At 59.2% G+C, this 18763-nt stretch overlaps 1 protein-coding gene across 10 annotated transcripts in view; it reads left to right on the top strand.

Moving 5' to 3' along the window:
- The window catches only part of SPEG (striated muscle enriched protein kinase), a 48165-nt gene that overhangs the window by 14755 nt on the left and 14647 nt on the right, over positions 1–18763 (top strand). For 5 of the 10 annotated variants that reach the window (XM_081813548.1, XM_081813546.1, XM_081813547.1 and 2 more), the window contains 16 exons: positions 3894–4069; positions 4311–4399; positions 5250–5425; positions 7940–8200; positions 9257–9415; positions 9522–9711; positions 9789–10012; positions 12450–12569; positions 12806–12910; positions 13513–13719; positions 14094–14217; positions 14320–14495; positions 16849–16961; positions 17405–17573; positions 17822–17918; positions 18037–18237. In XM_081813548.1, coding sequence (XP_081669674.1) covers positions 3894–4069; positions 4311–4399; positions 5250–5425; positions 7940–8200; positions 9257–9415; positions 9522–9711; positions 9789–10012; positions 12450–12569; positions 12806–12910; positions 13513–13719; positions 14094–14217; positions 14320–14495; positions 16849–16961; positions 17405–17573; positions 17822–17918; positions 18037–18237 — 2587 coding nt within the window. Of the gene's footprint in view, positions 1–1742; positions 2832–2865; positions 2981–3893; positions 4070–4310; positions 4400–5249; positions 5426–6783; positions 7622–7939; positions 8201–9256; positions 9416–9521; positions 9712–9788; positions 10013–12449; positions 12570–12805; positions 12911–13512; positions 13720–14093; positions 14218–14319; positions 14496–16848; positions 16962–17404; positions 17574–17821; positions 17919–18036; positions 18238–18763 lie in introns of those variants that run through there. The other 5 variants (XM_081813549.1, XM_081813550.1, XR_014143368.1 and 2 more) reach the window with 5 other exon arrangements.

Raw genomic sequence — 18763 nt, 5'->3', positions numbered from 1 at the left:
AAGACTTTTTCCCTTTTTTTTCCTGCTTCAACCGAACTCTTAATTCCTATACCGCCCTTTCCCTCAGTTACCCTGTCTTCCCTGAGCCCAAAGGAATCTGCTCTCTGCACTCTGTGGCCCTCATCTGCCCTTCTCTTGCCTCTTTATTATTCCTGCTCACTGTTCGAGCTGTGTATGCATTGGGGTTGTCATCCCTACCAGCCAGAAGGCTCCTGAAATCATGACCGTGCTTTGGCCACTTCTTAGCCCCTGTAGCCATACCTGGAGGCCTTCCTGGATGGTCCGGGGCTATGTGGACTGCAGGATTGTGTGTGAGGTAGTGGTGTGTGTGTGGGAGGGGGTAGAGATCTGTGTGACTTTCCCAGCCCCTGGAACAACCTGGGTGTCATGCAGAGGCTGGGCCAGACACGCATCTGCAAGGGGTACTAGTGAAGATCTGCCCAAGAGTGGAGGTTTTTTTTTTTTTTTAAAAAGATTTATTTGAGAGAGAGAGAGAGCAGGAGCAAAGGTGTAGAGGGAGAGGGAGAAGCAGGCTTCCCACTGAGCAGGGAGCCTGATGCGGGGCTCGATCCCAGGACCCCGGGATCATGACCTGAGCCAAAGGCAGATGTTTAACCGACTGAGCCACCCAGGTGCCCCACTGGAGTGCCTTCTAAAAATGTAGTTTCCTGACCGCCGTTATAGGAAATCTAATTCTTCAGGTCAGAGTAAGTAAAGCCCAGGAATTTATGGTTTAAATAGGCTCCCAGGTGGTCCTGATGTGGGGAAGCCCTGGTGTAGAAGGCCTTTCATGTAGGTGGCTGCGACTCTGTTTACCCTTAAAGGTCTCAAGGGATGTTGGGACCGGTATTGAGCTGAATGTGCTGGTCTGGGGAGGGAGAGCCCCCCACAAACACACACACCTTGAGGGCTCCCTCACACCTGTATTTTCATCAAGTGAGGCCGACCTGGAAGCAGTGTTGAAAGGCCACACACGTGCACAGAGTCAGCATGTTCTGGGGGTGGTGGGGTGTAGAGGGGCCGCATTCACATGGTGGGCATATGTACATGTTAGGTTTGGGGGACACCTGCTCCTCCCCACTTCCTGGCTGGTGTAAGGATGTTTCCCACAGTGAGAGCCCGGCTTGTGGGTGGAGCAGGGCTGAGATACAGGGACTGGCTACAAAGATGGTTTTGGTGGCGGGGCTAGTAAAAAGTGGGGTAGCACCAGAGCCTGGTATGGAACCCCAGCGGTTTTGGGAGCTGGAGATAGAGATCCTCCATCTCTGAGCCCGCCTGAGGACCCTGATTCTCGTGATTGTCCCCAGCATGCAGTTCCCCCAACCACCACCAGGGGTCTCTGAGGCTCCCTGCAAACCTTGCCAATCTGCTTTAATCTCTGCTCTCCCTCCCTGGGGGTGTGAGTGCCTGCAGCGCCATCCAACCTCGAGGTGACCCTGGAGGTCACCAGGCTCCAGCGCAGGGAGGGGGCTCCCGCCTCCAGGGCCCATGCCTGTGGTCTCAGCATCAGCTGGTGGCCAAGCCCCGGACAGATGTTCGCCAAATGCCATTTGGGCTTGCCTCCCCACCTCCCCCTTAAGACAGCCAACCTGAATGGTGGCCCCCCCTCCTCAGCCAGTCCCCCCTCCTCCTTCACTGGCAGTGCTGGGAAACACAGGTCATAGCTTGGGAATGTGGCCTTGGGTTGCGGGGGGGTGATAAGAGGAGAGAGAGGGGGGACGCCTGGGTAGTTCAGTCGGGCATTCAGCTCTTGATTTCAGCTCGAATCATGCTCTTGGGGTCGCAGTGTCGAGCCCCACGTCGGGCTCCGTGCTTGGTGGGGAATCTGCTTGGGATTCTCTCTCTCTCCCTCTCCCATCTGCCCCTCCCTGTCACGCGTGCACATGCGCGCTGTGTCTCTCAAATAATCGATGAATAGATTTTTTTAAAAAGGGGGGGGGGAGAGAAGGCCATGTGACCTCTCTTCAACAGCTCCCCTGTTCTGCTGCTGATCTCCAAGCCCCTTCCCCAGCCCAGGTGCAGATGGCTGCTAGTTGTGGGGCGTTACTAGAAGCAGCCCCTGCCTCATGACCCTTGGCCCTGGTGAGGCTGACAGGGTGAGAGGCCATGCCAACAGGTGCCCTGGTAGGAGGAGAGGTGGGTGCAGGCCCAGTGCCCCTGGGTGGTGCTGGGCCAAACCTGCCATGGCAATAGGGGGGAGGCAGAGGTGGGATTTGGGGCCCCCTCAGGCTGAGGGGGCATATTTCTGGGAAGGAGGCTGAAGGTCCTGACAGTTCTCTGATTCTTAGCACCAGAGAAAAGAGGGTATGGCCTGGCTCCAGTATTTGAGGCTTGTCAGCACATTCCCACGTGGGGATCTTGGTGGTTTGGTCAGAACAGGGGGCATCCTAAGGGCCATCTGCCATCAGTGCCTCATGCGGTGGGTATGTCGGAGTGAACAGCTCAGGGCAGGCATCTTGGGTGCTGTGGTGTACGGCCACCCCCGTCTTCCCCCGGGGACTGAGGCCCCGGCACTTTGAGTTGAGGCGCCAGTGAGGGGGCTTTGCTCTTGTCAGGGTCCAGAAACTGTAGAGAGAGAAAAGGCAGATCCTGCTGCTTGGGAATGAGCAGGGTGGCTAAATACAGCGAGGCCGTGCGCTTGCTCTGCCCCTCCCTGCTCCTCCCCCTCCGCTCCAGGGCCCCGGCTGCTTGTGGTCTCAGCAGGCACCACCTTCCCAGCCAGCTGCCTGCCTGCCACCCAGCCTGTCCCTGCCTGGCCGGCCCCCACCTCCTCCTTCCCCTCCTCAGGCTGCTTCCCCTCCCCCAGGCCCTCGGTGGAGAGCCTCAGCAGGGTCAGTGCAGTGAGTGGGGCTGGGCAGGCTGGGCTTCTGCTCCCTGGGGAGCTGGGTGGGGTGGGCAGTGGGCAGGCAGCAGGAGGGCCTGGTGCCAGGGCAGAGCCTTCAGGACAGGCGCAGTCTGGGGTCTGTGTGCAGAGTCTCGGGTGAGTTGGGGTGCAGCCCTGTGGGGGGCCGGGCCACAGGGGCTTGGGGTGGGGGAACCAGGAGGAGGGGCCAGGGGGCTGTGGCGGATTCATGTCTGTATTTGGTAGTCGGATAGGAGCCAGCTCAGTGAGGCTGGGCCCCTGGCCAGTTGCAGGGGAGGGCATCAGGGCCCTGGGGACACCCCTCCCCAAAAGCGAACACTGGTGCCCCCCTCCCCGTCCCCAGTCTGAGTCGCCCTTCTCTGTGGATGACTCAAACCGCTTTTCCCTCCCCCGAGAATTTGGGGGTCCATGTTCTAGGGCTGGGCCTCACAGGTGCCTCTGGGGTATCTGGGGCAGGAAGCTGAGAAGGGAGGGGGGAAGGGCAGGCTGGACAGTGCCGCCTCTCTGGCCCTGGCACTGCCCAGATGGGGCTTGTCTGAGGTGTGTGTTCCTCTGCACCAGGCCCAGCTCACCCAAGAAACGGGTGTCTGGGCTGTACCACTCTGGGGACCATCCGCATTAGGAGCCTGCAGGTCCGCACCAGGAACGTGGGTTCCCTGCTCCAGTGGAATTTCAGGTCTCACATTCAGGCCCCTCTGCGGCCTGAATCCCTTGTCCCAGGCTATTTGCTATGGCTCCCCTACTCGGGAAGTTCAACAGTATCAGTGCCAGGAGGGTCTGGGGCAGAGCAGGATTCAGGGGCTCGGGGACAGGAGACATCTGAGCAAGGTCACACAGCAAGCAAGTAGGAGCCCCATGAAGTAAAGTCAGGGCAGGGCTGGCCTGCTTCCTGGGCTGTGTGGATCATTCCAGACCTTATCAGGTCCTTGATCTGGAGCTGATCTATCCAGCTCTCTCATTCTCTCTGTCCCCCCCTTCCTCCTCTGGCATCTCTCTTGGTGCCACTGTCTGTCCTCTGTCTCTTTTCCAGGCGGGTCCACATCACCTTTCAGCAGCCCCATTACCTCTGACGAGGAATACCTGAGCCCCCCAGAGGAGTTTCCGGAGCCTGGAGAGACCTGGCCCCGCACCCCCACCATGAAGCTCAGTCCCAGCCAGAACCGCCACTCCTCCGACACGGGCTCCAAGGCACCCCCCACTTTCAAGGTCAGACCCCTGAGGCCAGCATGCAGCCCCCGGGCACCCCCATTCCTTCATGTGTGCACTTGTTCTTGGGGCCACACCAGGTTCGCGCAAGACCTAGAGCTTGGCCCCATTAACCCTTCTCCTCTGGAGCCAGCCTCAGGCAGCCCGGTGTGGAAGAGGCCTCTGTCCCAGAATCCTCTGGCCTCCAGGAGCCACAGCTGGGCCCTGATTGTCTCCCCTGACACTTTGGGGTCCCCTTCAGGTCTCACTTATGGACCAGTCAGTAAGAGAAGGCCAAGATGTCACCATGAGCATCCGTGTGCAGGGGGAGCCCAAACCAGTGGTTTCCTGGTGAGTAGCAGCACCCTGGTCAGCTTGCCCTGCTCCAGGCTTGGCCCTGTGAGGCCTGGCTCTGGGGAGAGGGGAGTGGACCCTTTGTGGACTTCCCTGGGATCTGCCCAGGGGTCTTATCCCAGGTGCAGTGGTGCCGCTTCCTGAACATGCCCCTGCTCCTTTGTTCAGGCTCATTCGGGGCTTCTCCTTCTGGGGGGAGCGGTTTGGGTAACAGAAGGTCTCCTGTCTGTTCAGCTGGTGATGAATGGGCAGGAGTCATCTCTTAGAGAAGGCTGCCCTCGCCCACCCCCGTCAGGTGACAGCAGGGTGATTTTTGAGGCCTGCTCTGCACCCAGCCCTGTGCTAGGCCCGGGCATAACAATTTGTTTCTGAGCGGCCAAAGCCAGGGGTTACAGGGGGGCCTTGGCTACAGTGCTTTATCCCGGGTGCCTGGAACCCTGATTACTGTTTGCTCGGGTTTTTATTAGTTTGGGTCCTAGTTTTCATTTGTAATTAATTGTCTAGTCCCCTATGTGATTTTTTTTTTTTTGACATTGTAAGTTATTTCTTATTCATTTTGGGAAGTGGCAAAGCTATCTGTTCATTATAAATAATAGAAATAAGACACAAAGACGTTTCAGAACTATTAAGAGCTGAATAGCTGTAGTTAGGTTCCAAGAAGGGTAAGATCCAAGTAGGCAGAGGTGTTCGGGAAGTTGCTGGGGGAGGGGTGGGATGGCAGAGTCAGGGTGAACACTTGGTCCTATAACCCAGGGGACAGATCTGGGAAGTGGGTAGATGATGTGAGGAGCCTGCAAGGACAGGTCAGGACCTGGGCCCCCAGACTGAGTTCTTGTCCCTCTGACAGGCTGAGAAACCGGCAGCCTGTGCGCCCAGACCAGCGGCGCTTTGCTGAGGAGGCAGAGGGTGGGCTGTGCCGGCTGCGGATCCTGGCCGCCGAGCGGGCCGATGCTGGCTTCTACACTTGCAAAGCGGTTAACGAGTATGGCGCCCGGCAGTGTGAGGCCCGCCTGGAGGTCAGAGGTGAGTGCCTCACACTCTCCATGAACCACCCCCACCCCAGCCCCACAGCCCTAGCCCCGGCCTCATCCCTGCTCGGATGCCAACTTTCGGCCTTAGAGATCCCATAGTTGGTTGCTTATATTGTAGTTGAGTAAACTGAGGCCCAGAGAGGGGAAGTGACTTGCTCAAGGTCACATGGCGAATTGTTCAGTGCTCAGCCTGCTACACAGTACGGCCTTCCCCATGCTCAATCACACCTGTCCCTGATGCTAGCTAGAGAGAGACCCTGCTTCCTGCCACCAGCTGTCCTCTCCCCACACTCTTCCAAGCTTTTGTCACCTTGCCCTTACCAGGCTCCTCCCTCACACCCACCCCGCCTCTCTCCTCTTGCCCCTTTGCCCTCCTACCCATCCCATTGCTGTGCAGAAGCTGTTGTGGTTGGAGGTGGCAGTGGGGAGAGTCTGATAGCTGGACCCGTTCGGAGGGGCCCTTGGGGTGACTTGGGCTTGAAGCATTGCAGGGACCCCAGGGGTGCCAGGGTGAGCAGGACCGTGGAATGTGGAGAGGGCTGGGCCCCCGCGGAGTTGGGGCAGAAGGTCAGGGGACCTTTCGGGCAACGGGGATAGCAGGCAGGCCTTAGCCAGGCTGCTCTTGGGGGGCTGGTGGTCTTCCTCCCTAGGGCTGGCCATTAACCTTGCTTTCTACTTCGCCCTTTCTTGTGAGCAGCTCAGGGCTGGGAACCCCTCCTTAGCTCCTGCACTCAGCCATCATCCCTCCCTTCCTGGTAGAGGCCAGCTCGGAAAGTTTCGCAGGATACCCCCAGCCCCTGCTGGAGCTCAGACCCTCATAGTCATGGTCACCTCCACCGGGCCCTGCCTGCCTCCCAGTTACCTGCCCTGTGCCTCCCGTTCTTGGGGCTGCCACCTCCTTGGTCTCTGAGTCCTTCAGCTCTCCCTGCACCGGAATCCGGCCCCCATTACCTGGCCTGTTCCTTCCCTTCCGGGGTCTGGCTCTGCCCTGCTTCTCTGTGTTAACCCACGTCTCGGTGCTTCTCTCTCTTTGGGATTCCTCCTGACATCCCCTAGGCTCTGGGTGCCCCCAATGCCCGTGAATGCCCTTTCCCTGGTTGCCCACGGCCTCCGCCTGTCCAGGAACCCCAGAGACCCGCCCGGCCTCTGGCTGGCTGCTGGTGCCTCCATCTGCACCTGATCTTGGGGGAGCTGAGTGGCAGGGCGCCCTGGCAGTTTCAGAGGCAGCTATCCATGCAGAGGGCCCTAGCCAGGTCTGCGTGGCGTGCGTGCGTGTGTGTGCGTGTGCATGCGTGCGTGTGTGCTGCACTAACCTGCCGCTTGCTGACTGAGGTTTTTGTCTGTACACAGGCGAGTGAGCTCAGGGGGCCGCCTGCGCTCCCCCCCGCTACCCTCCGAGCCGCGCCCCTGTCTCAGGCACCTCTCGGACCTCGCTGTGTTTCACTGCCTCCTGCCCACAGACCCTGCCGGCCCGCCGGCCCGGACCCCTCTCCCAGCCTCCCATTCCATCCCCTCCCCACCTCATGCAGCATCCTGGGATAGCCCATGGGCCCCTATGGACCCTTCCCCCCCAAGCGGACATACGGCTGGGCAGGCTGGGAGCCCCCACATGGACTGAGTGCCAGGAAGGGGCAGCCATGAGGGTATCAAGACACCTGCCCCCACCCCCGGTCTCTCCCTGCAGGGGAGCACCCAGCGAGCGCATGTGTCACCGCTGCTACAGGCCCTGTCTATCTGTTTGTCTGTCTGTGTGTCTGTGACAGTCAGGGAAGGACGCCTCTGAGCGGGTGTGGGGTGAGGCAGAGCGGGAGAGGACAGGGCATGGCACCCACAGGCTGGAGGGGCCTAGGGAGGCAGGAGGCTGCTGACAAGGGGCTCATGAAACGGGACGGGGCACTCACCATTCCAGAAACGGGTTTCAAATGGCACAACACTTTCTATTTTACAAGAGACCAAAAGCCAGAGGCCCTCAGGCCCTACGCTGATGAGGAGGCCTGACCGAGTCCAGCTCTGGGCAGGTTTAGGGCTCATCTGGGGCTCCCCTATTCACTGTCAGGGCCCGGGATGCTCTGTCTGGGAATGAGGGTGTTAGCCAGGCTTGGCCAAAGAGTAAGGGCCTGCTGTCGTGGGTGTGGAGATATTTGAACAAAGCTGTTTCTTAGCTCAAATAAAGTCCAGTTTGTACCCAGCTGGTGTGCTGTGTTTTTTTTTTTTTTTTCCGCCGCCGTCTCTGCCCCTCCGTGGCCCTCTCAGATCCCCTGCCCTCGATTCCCTCCCACTTCCCCTGAGTTCACCCTCCCTGGCCCAGCTTGGGTGGCCCTCCTGAAGCCAGGCCCTGGAGCTCCTTGCTGTCCCGGCCAGGCGGGCGGGCTTTCCCTGTCTCCAAAGGAACAAAATGCATCTCTCTCTCTGTATCTGTCTGTCTCTTTGTGTGTGCGTGTGTGTCTCCCTCGCCTCGTTGTGTCTCTATTCCACGCGTGCCCCCCTGTGGCCGCTTTCCCCCCAGCACATCCTGAAAGCCGGTCGTTGGCCGTGCTGGCCCCCCTGCAGGACGTGGACGTGGGGGCCGGGGAGATGGCGCTGTTTGAGTGCCTGGTGGCGGGTCCTGCCGACGTGGAGGTAGACTGGCTCTGTCGAGGCCGCCTGCTGCAGCCTGCACTCCTCAAATGCAAGATGCATTTCGATGGCCGGAAATGCAAGCTGCTGCTCACGTCTGTGCATGAGGACGACAGTGGTGTCTACACCTGCAAGCTCAGCACGGCCAAAGGTAACTGCCCGCTCAGGCCCTGGGGCTGCCGTGGGGGCCCAGAAGCCGGAGGGAGGGGGCTGGAAGTGTAGAGCCGGGTGCAAAAATAAGATCAGGCAGCCCACCTGCCTGGATAAAATCTGCATGTGGAGTGGCACCTGGCACAACGTGCCTTCTGTGTCCACGTGAGCTGGTGTTCTTGTAGGGAGCCAGTCCGCCGCGGTCTAGCCAACCCACGCGGACTTGGGTTCCAATTCCCGCCCTGCCACAGACAGCCACGTGGCTTTGGACAAGTCACTTCATCTCTCTGAGCTTTAGACTATCCATCTGGAAAAAGGGATCATGAGGCGAGCTACCTTGTAGGGGGACCGGTAGGATTAATGAGCTAATGTATGTAATGAGCAAAGTACAGCACAAGCCTGGCAGAGGGTGACACCTAATAAATGTCAGTCATTATAATTATGAATGACATCTCTGACCTGGTCCCCGTCCTCCTTTGAAGGGCAGAGATAATGCCTCACCAGCTCGTGGTGATGGGCGCCTAAGGTGACACTGGAAGTCTTTGTAAGCAGGAGAGGATCGGGTCGCCAGAAGGGGTTCTTATTTCCCCCAGAAGACGTTTTGTGGGGTGGTGTCTTAGGTCCAAGGAGCATTGCTCTGGGTTTGGGACGGGTGGGAGGGAGGGTGGGCACCACCCAGGCACAGAGGAAAGTTTCCCCAGGGGCAGGGGAAAGGTGTGGAGGAGGAACCAGGTTTGGCCTGCAGGCCCCTCTCCTAGAGCTGAGCTGAGCATCCTGAGCGGGCAAGGGGCGATGAGGAGGGGCTCCCGTTGTGGTCCCGGCCGCCGTGGCCTCCCTGCCACCCACTCTTGCCAACCTCCACCCTCCTGAGAAGGCCAGATCTTAGGGTCTTGCCCACTGCCTCGCTCCAGTGTCTGGGGACCTCGCTGGATTCTGCTCCATCTACTGCCCTGGGCCCAGTCCCCCTTTCCTGCCCGGTGTGCGGGTGCGCCCTTCGGGTTGGGGTGCCTGGGACTCCGTGGCCTTCCCTGCCGCAGCGCTGACCCCTCCCCACTAGATGAGCTGACCTGCAGCGCCCGGCTGACCGTGCGGCCCTCACTGGCGCCCCTGTTCACTCGGCTGCTGGAGGACGTGGAGGTGCTGGAGGGCCGTGCAGCCCACTTCGACTGCAAGATCAGCGGCACCCCGCCCCCTTCAGTCACCTGGACTCATTTTGGTATGGCCTTCCGCCCTGCAGATGTGGGGGACCCCTAAGGCCCAGAGGGCAGGGCCGCTCGCTGAGCGCTGAGCGTGCTCTGCATTCCTGCCGCTTCCTCCCCCAGGCCGCCCGGTGGAGGAGAGCGAGAACTTGCGGCTCCGGCAGGAAGGGGGTCTGCACTCTCTGCACATCACCCACGTGGGCAGTGAGGACGAGGGGCTGTATGCGGTCAGTGCGACCAACACCCACGGCCAGGCCCAGTGCTCGGCCCAGCTCTATGTGGAGGAGCCCCGGACGGCCGCCACCGGCCCCAGGTACGGCAGGGCTCCTGGGGTGGCCGGCGGTGGGGGGCGCTGCTCTGGGCCTCTGGGCAGCCATGTCGCTCTTCCAGCTCGAAGCTAGAGAAGATGCCGTCTATCCCGGAGGAGCCGGAGCAGGGTGAGCTGGAGCGGCTGTCCATGCCCGACTTCCTGAGGCCACTGCAGGACCTGGACGTGGGCCTGGCCAAGGAGGCCATGCTGGAGTGCCAGGTGACCGGCCTGCCCTACCCCACCATCAGCTGGTTCCACAACGGCCACCGCATCCAGAGCAGCGACGACCGGCGCATGACACAGTGTATGTGTCCGGGGAGGGACCCTGGGGAGTGTCCCCTCCAGCACCCTCTTCGCTTGCAGTGCCTTCACCCTCTCCCTGCCCTTGAGCCTTCCTTTTCTAGCCTGCTCAGGGATGGGGCCCCTGCGGGAGGGGGCGCAGAGGGGCTCTGAGGTCAGGGCCTCTTTCCTTGAGCTGTGCGGCCCCACCCACGGAGTCGCCACTCCGGCCCTGGGTGGCCCCCTTAGCACGTACTAGACAGGCAGTACAGCCTGCTGCTGACCAGCGGCAGGACTGTCGGCAAGGTTATGGAACCCCTCGGGGCCTCAGTTTCCCCTTCTGCAGTAGGCTCATGATAAGAATTAAATTAGTTAATACGTACGAAGCACTTTGAGTGGGGCCTGGCAAATAGCAAGTGGTCCGTAAATGATCATCTTATTATTACTGCTGTTGTTGTTGCCTGTTCATAAAGCAGGGCTGCTCATGCCTTCCTGGAGAAATTTCAGTGAAAAGGCCGGCGTGGGCAGTGTCTGGCCCCAAAAGGCTGCTTGGCCAGGGTCAATAACGACAGCAAAAGTAAAGGAGCCAGGGGAGCAATACAGAGGAACGGATTCGGGACCCTGGGCTTTCCGCTGGGACTGTTTCTCTCGGGAGCGTCTCAGTTCCGTCCTCGAAGGGATCTGAGTCTCGTGATGTTCCTCTTACAGCTGCAACGTGACAGAACTCACCTTTCTTAAGCACTTTGTGAGTGCCGGGCCCTGAGCTCAGCCTCCTCATCAAGGGCCTGTAGGGTGGGTACTGGTATCCCTGTTTGCAAACGGGGCAACGGAGACAGACAGAGGGACAGGGACTTAAATGGAGCCTTGACAGAGGGACAGGGACTTGCCTGAAGGCAGGAACAGACCCTCTGACTCTGGTGCCTACCTCCTAAGCAGGCTGCCCTCCGACCCCCGTGCCCCACGCTCCCACCCCATTCTCCAGAGCCACCTCTGTGGCTCTGACCCTTCCCCTGACTCTCATTCTGCTTGAGGCCCTGGGCGGGTGTCTGTCTCAGGAGCTGAGCAGGCATCCCTGTTCCTCTCTGTATCTGGGGTCGGTGGCAGCCTTTGTTCTCTCTTCCTTTATAAATAGTGTCAGCGGAGATAAGTGAATGGGTGACTGTTCCGTGTGGAGATAACCACTCGGAGACGGGAGGGGTGTTTGGGGTTGGCCGTGACGTGCAGGAGGACAGGCCGGCCTCTTCCCCTTCACGACCCCCCTGAGATGGCCTCCTTATCATCATTATTCAGGGATCACAGCATCAAGAAGGAGGTTCAGAATCAGAGGGAAGCAAGTTCAAGGCATGGCTCCATCACTGATTAGCTGTGTCACCTTGGACAAGTCCATTAATGTTTCTGATCTCATTGGTAAAATGAGGATAATTTTGCAGGGTTGTTGAAAGGAGTATGGAAAAAAAACGCATGTCAAGTAGCTGTCAAACGCATGTCATGTGCCCAGCGTCGACTGGGCGCAGAACAGACAACTCTTATTATCATTTATAATATAACATCCTTGGCAGTGACTACGTGTAAGGCATCGGGGTCCAGGCCTGATGGGACATGTCGGCTCTGTCTTTAAGCAGCCATGGCACGTGCAAGGAGAGAGGAAGGGCCACCCCCCACACAGTGCGGGCATGGCACTGGAGGTCCTGGGGAGGCAGTCAGGGATGGGGGTGCAGAGGAGGCTTCCCAGGCTGGCACTTGCTTGAACTGTGTCTTGAAGGAAGAGGTCTTGGGTAAGAGAGGAAGATTCCGGAAGGGAGGAATTCTGTGAGCAAAAACCTGGAGATGGAACTCCTGTGGCCTGTGCAGGGACCCAAAGGCTTGTCAGGGTTGGAGGAATAGCAGGAAGAAGGGCAGGAGACGTGGCTGGATGGGCCCTTGGGCTGAGGGTTCTGGATGCTAGCCCACATGCAAGAGGTGCCTTTAAGGTTTCCAGGTCAAGAGGTAACATGCAGGGCCATTGGTGGAGGATGGACGGCGCCGGTGGAGGGCGGTCATGGGTGCTGTGCTGCAGGTGGGACCAGCAATGGCCGTGCGGACGGAGGGGGAACTGAGGGAGGGGCCTTCGGAACAAAACCTGGTCAGCACTTTGATGCCGAGGTGTGACCCCCAGAGGTGCGAAGATGAGGGGCGGTCAACGGGATAGGAGCTCAGAGGGGGAATCAGTGTGGGGGGAAGATGAGAAGTCGCCGGAGGGACGGGCAAGAGGGGCCGGGCCTGCAGGTGCAGGCTTGGCAGCCTGGATTTCGGCTTTGCTGCGGGGTGGACGTGCTTGTTGCCGTCTGCCCTGCTCTTGCCCCCTTGTCTGCTCCTTGCAGCCGGTAGGGGTAAAGGGCCAGGCCTCTGGTGGCATGGGCCCACCCCTCAAAGTATCCTCCTGGCTCAGGCCCAGTGTCGTTGTCTCCCCACCACCCCCCCAGACAGGGATGTCCATCGCCTGGTGTTCCCTGCTGTGGGACCTCAGCATGCCGGCGTCTACAAGAGTGTCATCGCCAACAAGCTGGGCAAAGCTGCGTGCTATGCCCACCTCTATGTTACAGGTGAGGCAGGTGCCCTCCGGTCTGCTGCATCCACAGCCTAGCCTCTGGCCCTCCACGGGGGCCTGGGTGAGGGAGGGGCCTCCACATTAGCTCCCTTCCCCTTGGACCCTGGGAGCCATCTGGCCTTGCCCCCGGGCCTGTGGCTGTGCCCCCAGCCCACCGTCCTGAGGCTTGGTGATCCTGCGGAGCCATTGGGCCCGGAGGGACACGGCAGACCTCCAACCTGTGGCTTTCAGATGTGGTTCCAGGCCCCCCAGATGGCGCCCCACAGGTGGTCGCTGTGACTGGCAGGATGATCACGCTCACATGGAACCCTCCCAGGAGTCTGGACATGGCCATTGGTGGGTCAGGCCCCACAGGGCTGTGGGGTGGGGATGGAACGTGGGCAGGCTCAGGCAGGGGCACCGAGGGAGCCAGGCTGCGGGGCAAGGCCCAGAGAAGCGTACCGGTGGACGGTAAGAGTGGGTGAAGTGCTGGGAACATGGCCAGGAGCCACTTGGCTGGTCTCCTTTCCAAGGTGGATAAAGCCGTGGCTGCGCGTCAGGAAAGGCCACAAAGGGGCCACCACATTCCCTTTCTCAGAGGGACTGGTGCTTGGGTCATGATCCTGGGAATGCCCTCCCCTTCCCTGTGCATGACTTCTCCCTGCTCTGTGCCTCGGTTTCCCCACCTCAGGGGGTAGCAAGGACTTGGGATATGAGTTAAGCTCCCTCCCTCCGTGTCTGTAGCTGGACCCCATGCCTGGCATCTTGTTGGCTCTGAGCGTGGCTGGCTGGGCCAGTGTTTGGAAAGAGCAGATGGGGGCAGGCAGAAGCAACAGGAGAAATTGAGGCCGGTCCTCAGAGCAGACTAAGGAGGAGTTTCTAGGTCCTGAGCCAGCTGAATGGGGGGCCAGGGGGGATGTCCCAGCAATGCCCACCTCCAGCAGCTGCTTCCCCACCAGACCCAGACGCCCTGACCTACACTGTGCAGCACCAGGTTCTGGGCTCGGACCAGTGGACAGCGCTGGCCACGGGCTTGCGGGAGCCTGGATGGGCAGCCACGGGGCTGCGTAAGGGGGTCCGGCACATCTTCCGGGTCCTCAGCACCACCATCAAGAGCAGCAGCAAGCCCTCGCCCCCCTCAGAGCCTGCACAGCTCCTGGAGCGTGGTGAGTCTGGGCACTCCTCTGGGGTGGGGTGGAGGCTGCAGGGCCAGGGAACTGGGTCTTCCTGGTGGGGGCTCAAGGGCTGGTCGGGACCGGCTAGCTCTGGTGGGAACAGCACGGCTGGGGGCCACCTCAGCCAGTCTGAGCGCTTCTTCCTCCTGACGGCAGCATGCACGGTGGGCGAGGCTGAGGCTCTGGGATCAGACAAGCCGGGGGGGTGGCGCAGTCCCAGCCTTCCTGGCTGCATACCCTAGACAAATTGCTGAACCTCTCTGAACCTCAGCTTCCTCATCTGCAAAAATGGAGCTTCGGTGGTGGTTGGGAGGGTTAAAGGCGTAGAGGGTGCCCAACATCAGCCTGTGCTCTCCTCCGGCCAGGCCCACCCCTGGAGGAGGCGCCCACCGTGTTGGACAAGCCGGACGTCGTGTATGTGGTGGAGGGACAGCCCACCAGCATCACAGTCACCTTCAACCATGTGGAGGCCCAGGTCGTCTGGAGGAGGTGGGGCCCCGCCTGGCATGCCTCACTCCCCAGCTCTGGCCATCCTGGTCTGACCCCCCTGTGGCTGGATCCTGGGTGACCTCCCTGTCGTGTGTCTCCTAGCTGTCGAGGGGCCCTCCTGGAGGCGCGGGCAGGGGTGTATGAGCTGAGCCAGCCCGATGATGACCAGTACTGTCTTCGGATCTGCCGGGTGAGCCGCCGAGACGTGGGGCCCCTCACCTGCACGGCCCGCAACCGCCATGGCACACAGGCCTGCTCGGTCACACTGGAGCTGGCAGGTGGGTGCCCGCGGGCCTTCTTCCCTCTCTGCCCTCTGTGGCCCGCAGCCCTCTCCTCACGCCCCCAGGGCCGCACACCCCTGTCTGGCCTGTCCGTCGAACAGCTGTAAGAATACCAGTGCTAATGGAAGTAACAGAGATAGTACTCATAAGATACTTACTGAGCACACCTAGTACGTGCCAGGCTCAGCGCGAAGGCCCTTCCATGTATCACCTCATGAAATATTTACAGTAACCCAGCGAGATGTGGTTGGTTATTATCCTCATTTTACAGATGGGGAAACTGAGGCGCAGAGAGTACGCTAAGTCACAGGCCCAGGGTCCCACAACCTCATAAGTACAGGAGCTGGGATTCAAGCCTAGATGCATGCCCGACTCCAGAGCCAGAGGGTGCTCTTTGCATCCTGTGTTAAACACAACAGGATGTAGGACCTCAAATATAACAAACATGGGGAGACCACCGTCAGTGAGCACAGCTGATCAGCAGACCCCCAGCTCTGGGGACCTTGCATGCCCTTTTGCACAAGCCCTTTTGACAGAGCCTCCCAACCTTTGCGGTGAGGAAACTTTGTATAATTTTTCCTTTAAAGATGTAGTCTCTCAACCAGTGGCAGGCATTAAGTAGTAATTGTCTTGTTTTCCGGTTTGTTAATTAACTCTAGACATATATAACTGCCACTCAGAACTTCACATCAGCATGAGCTAAACAGTGTTACCTGCTGAGTAGATACAATTCCAACCAAATGCAAAGAAAGTGACATTTTAGTGAGCGCAGGCAATCATATGGTGGATAAATGTACATTTGCTGGTGTTTTTAAAAAATTGTTCAAGTTCACTTGAAACCTTCTAGTTCTGTCACCTTCCCTGAGCAGCCCCCCACCACCTCTAGACTGGAAACTAGATCCCTGGGCGGGGGGCTGGGGGGGTGGGAAGGGATCTTTAAAGCAGAAGAAAAGTGGCAGTAGGGTGTGTGAGGGAGAGGTGGGGCAGCCCTGCTGGCCCTGATGGAGATGGGGGGAGGGGGGCGGCACTGATCATCCGGGTCCCCGTCTCCTCCCTGACCCACCTTCCCCCCCCCCCCCACACCCCCTGGCACCTCCTACTCAGCCTGCCACTTTGCTCCTTGAGCATACCATCTGCAGGACTCCTTTCTCTTCCCAGATATAGGAAGAGCCCTAGGGAGGCCCTGGCCCCTGAGAGCCCTGTAGCCCAGCCTGGCTGGGTCAGTGACCAAGAGAGAGACGGTGTCCCAGCCAGCCAGGACTAGAACAGGCCTGGGGCTTGGATCTACATGCTCCACTCACTGTGCCCAACAACCCCTCCCCCCAGCCCCTAGGCAGGGCGAGTGGAATGGCCTCTTTCTCCCATATCTGCCCCATGGTAGTGTCTTTTTCTCTCCGTTTTATCTGTGTAAAATCAGGTTGGATGCCAGTGATGGGTGGCGGTCCCTGCCCAGCACCCCTGCTCATCCCTCCGGGCCTGCTCTCTCCCACTCCTCTTAAAGCTGAGATCCTCAAACATGCCCAGGAGGGTGGGCACTGGGCAGTCACAGGTTCCTCCACAAAGCACGCTGGAATACGTATTTAATTCCATCCTGAGAATTAGAAGCCACTTTGCCAGGAAATAACATGACCGAATGATATGCTTAGAGAATGAAATCACAGTCACGTGTGGGAGAGCTAAGCTGAGAATCAGTGCCTGTTTGTTCGTCTTGCCATCTCCCGGCTGGTAAAAGCCCCCTTAAACATTTAAATAAGATTCAGAGAGAAAACATCAAGATAGAGGCAATACCATCGGTGAATTTAATTCAGGGTCACAGCCTGAGCTGCCTGCAGGGCCCAGGACGGTAAAGCCAGAGGTAGGGCTGTGCAGAGGGGCGGTCACCCACAGAGGGCAGCATCGAGCCACTCTGCGCCAGCCCATTAATGAGTGAGGGAAGAGGCTCTCAGGGTGGCCAATCCCGATTTTTCCAGAGAGGCAGGAAATCTAGATTTCTTTTGTGTGTGAAAATCTCCTGGTTTCAAGGCTGGCAAATGAACACTGATGGTCCAACAAAGCAAGGCTGCACCCCGTGGCTTAGGTTTTCTGAGATTTGGAGAACATCACGTGTGGATATACGGGGAGAGAACTTGGTCCAGGCTAGGAACTCTGGTGTTCCCAGGGGTCGAGTTTGAGAGCCTCAGGGGGTGGGGTGCTGGGGCTCTGGGAGGTATCAGGGAGTCGGGGGGGGGGTCTGGTGTTCTGCCTGAGTCAATTGCTGAGGGAGGGCTTGGAGAGGGACTTGAGAAGGCAGGACCTCGTGACCCCAGTGTGGTCACCCTCTCTTCCCCACCCTCACCCCTGTGTGTTTCAGAGGCCCCTCGGTTTGAGTCCATCATGGAGGACGTGGAGGTGGGGGCTGGGGACACCGCTCGCTTCGCTGTGGTGGTTGAGGGGAAACCACTGCCAGACATCATGTGGTACAAGGTCAGGGGGTGACAAAGGCCTGGCGGGGGTTCCAGCATGGGGCTGGCTGGGAGCCTGGAGGTCAGGGAGGAGGGATTTCTGCACAGGAGGAGTCTTGGCCACCTTAGGAGGAGGGGGGCCTGGACAGAGAAGAACAAAGGTGTTGTCAGAGGTGTGGCTAGGAGCAGAGAGTGGGACCCAGGGTTCTGTGTGATGCTGGTGGGTGTTTCAGGACCAGGGGACTAATGGGGGGGTGCAGGGCTATTAGTGGCGGATAAAAGTGGAGCTGATTTGGGGTGCTGAAGGGAACAAGGCCCTTGGGACAGAGATAATATTGGGCCCTGGGGTAGAAGGGTTCCTGGCCTGAGTTAGGGATGAAACTGGGTCTCCGGCATGGAGATAAAGGTGGGTCACAGGTAGCGGTAAAGCCAGGCGTGGGCTGGAGGTGACGGCCACCTCTGCAGGATGAGGTGCTGCTGCCCGAGAGTAGCCACGTGAGCTTCATGTATGAAGAGAACGAGTGCTCCCTGGTGGTGCTCAGCACGGGGCCCCAGGATGGGGGTGTCTATACCTGCACTGCTCGGAACCCGGCTGGGGAAGTCTCCTGCAAAGCCGAGCTGGCTGTGCGTTCAGGTGCGCTCGCGTGCAAGGGGAGGGGGCAAAGCACTTATTCTCGGGGAAGGTGACGTGAGCCCCGGGCCAGGAGCCACTCACCAGGCCCTTGGCTCCTACACCACCCCTATCTTCCAGCCCTGGCACCCCACCTCGGGCCCCCACCATTCTTGCCCTTGTTTTGTCTCCCCCATCTGCCCTGCCTGGCCCTGTCTGTGCCCTCATTCCTCTGTTGCCCTCCCCACCTAACACCAGGCATGTCTCTCCAGCTCAGACAGCCATGGAGGTAGAGGGGGCTGGGGAAGCTGAGGAACAGCGAGGAAGGAGACTCAGCGACTTCTACGACATCCATCAAGAGATTGGCAGGTGTGGGGCTAGGAGGGGTGCGGGGCCTGGGAGCCAAAGGGGGCCTGGGTCTGAGGCTCGGAGGCCGGGGAGTGCCGGGGCTACCACGAGCCCCTCACCTTCCTGTGTCATCACCCAGGGGTGCCTTCTCCTACCTGCGGCGCGTGGTGGAGCGAAGCTCCGGCCTGGAGTTTGCGGCCAAGTTCATCCCCAGCCAGACCAAGCCAAAGGCATCAGCATGGCGAGAGGCCCGGCTGCTGGCCCGGCTCCAGCATGACTGTGTCCTCTACTTCCATGAGGCCTTTGAGAGGCGTCGGGGACTGGTCATTGTCACCGAGCTGTATCCTGGGATAGGCTGGGTGGGTAGGGGACATGTGGCCAATCAGCAACATGTTTTACACTTTACAAAGTGGTCCCATTGACAGGCGGCGCCGAACGACTTTTGTGAAATGTTCCCATGGACAGTTGGGAGTTCTGAAGGCATCTTGTGGGGACTTTACAGAGTAGAGTCTGGAGACTTCTGCAAAAACCAACAGTTTTTAGCACCCCTCCCTCCATCACCTTTTCTTAGCTTAAACTTACATAGCACTCGGTGTGGGCCTGGCAGCCTCTATGAGTTCGACAACTATTAACCTACTTAATCCTTGTGTATGCCTATCTCATGGAATCTTTTTATGCCCATTTTTTTTCAGATTTTTAAATACATTTTAGAGAGACGGGGGAGGGACACACGGAGAGGGAGACACTCCCAAGCAGACTCTGTGCTGAGCACAGAGCCTGACGTGGGGCTTGATCCCACAACCCTGAGATCATGACCTGAGCCGAAACCAGGAGTCGGGTGCTCAACCGACTGAGCCACCCAGGTG

Source organism: Leptonychotes weddellii, chromosome 3 (genome assembly GCF_054177405.1).
Source record: "Leptonychotes weddellii isolate Sample4059 chromosome 3, ASM5417740v2, whole genome shotgun sequence".
Lineage (NCBI taxonomy): Eukaryota > Metazoa > Chordata > Mammalia > Carnivora > Phocidae > Leptonychotes > Leptonychotes weddellii.
This window is presented reverse-complemented; position numbering and strand designations above follow the sequence as displayed.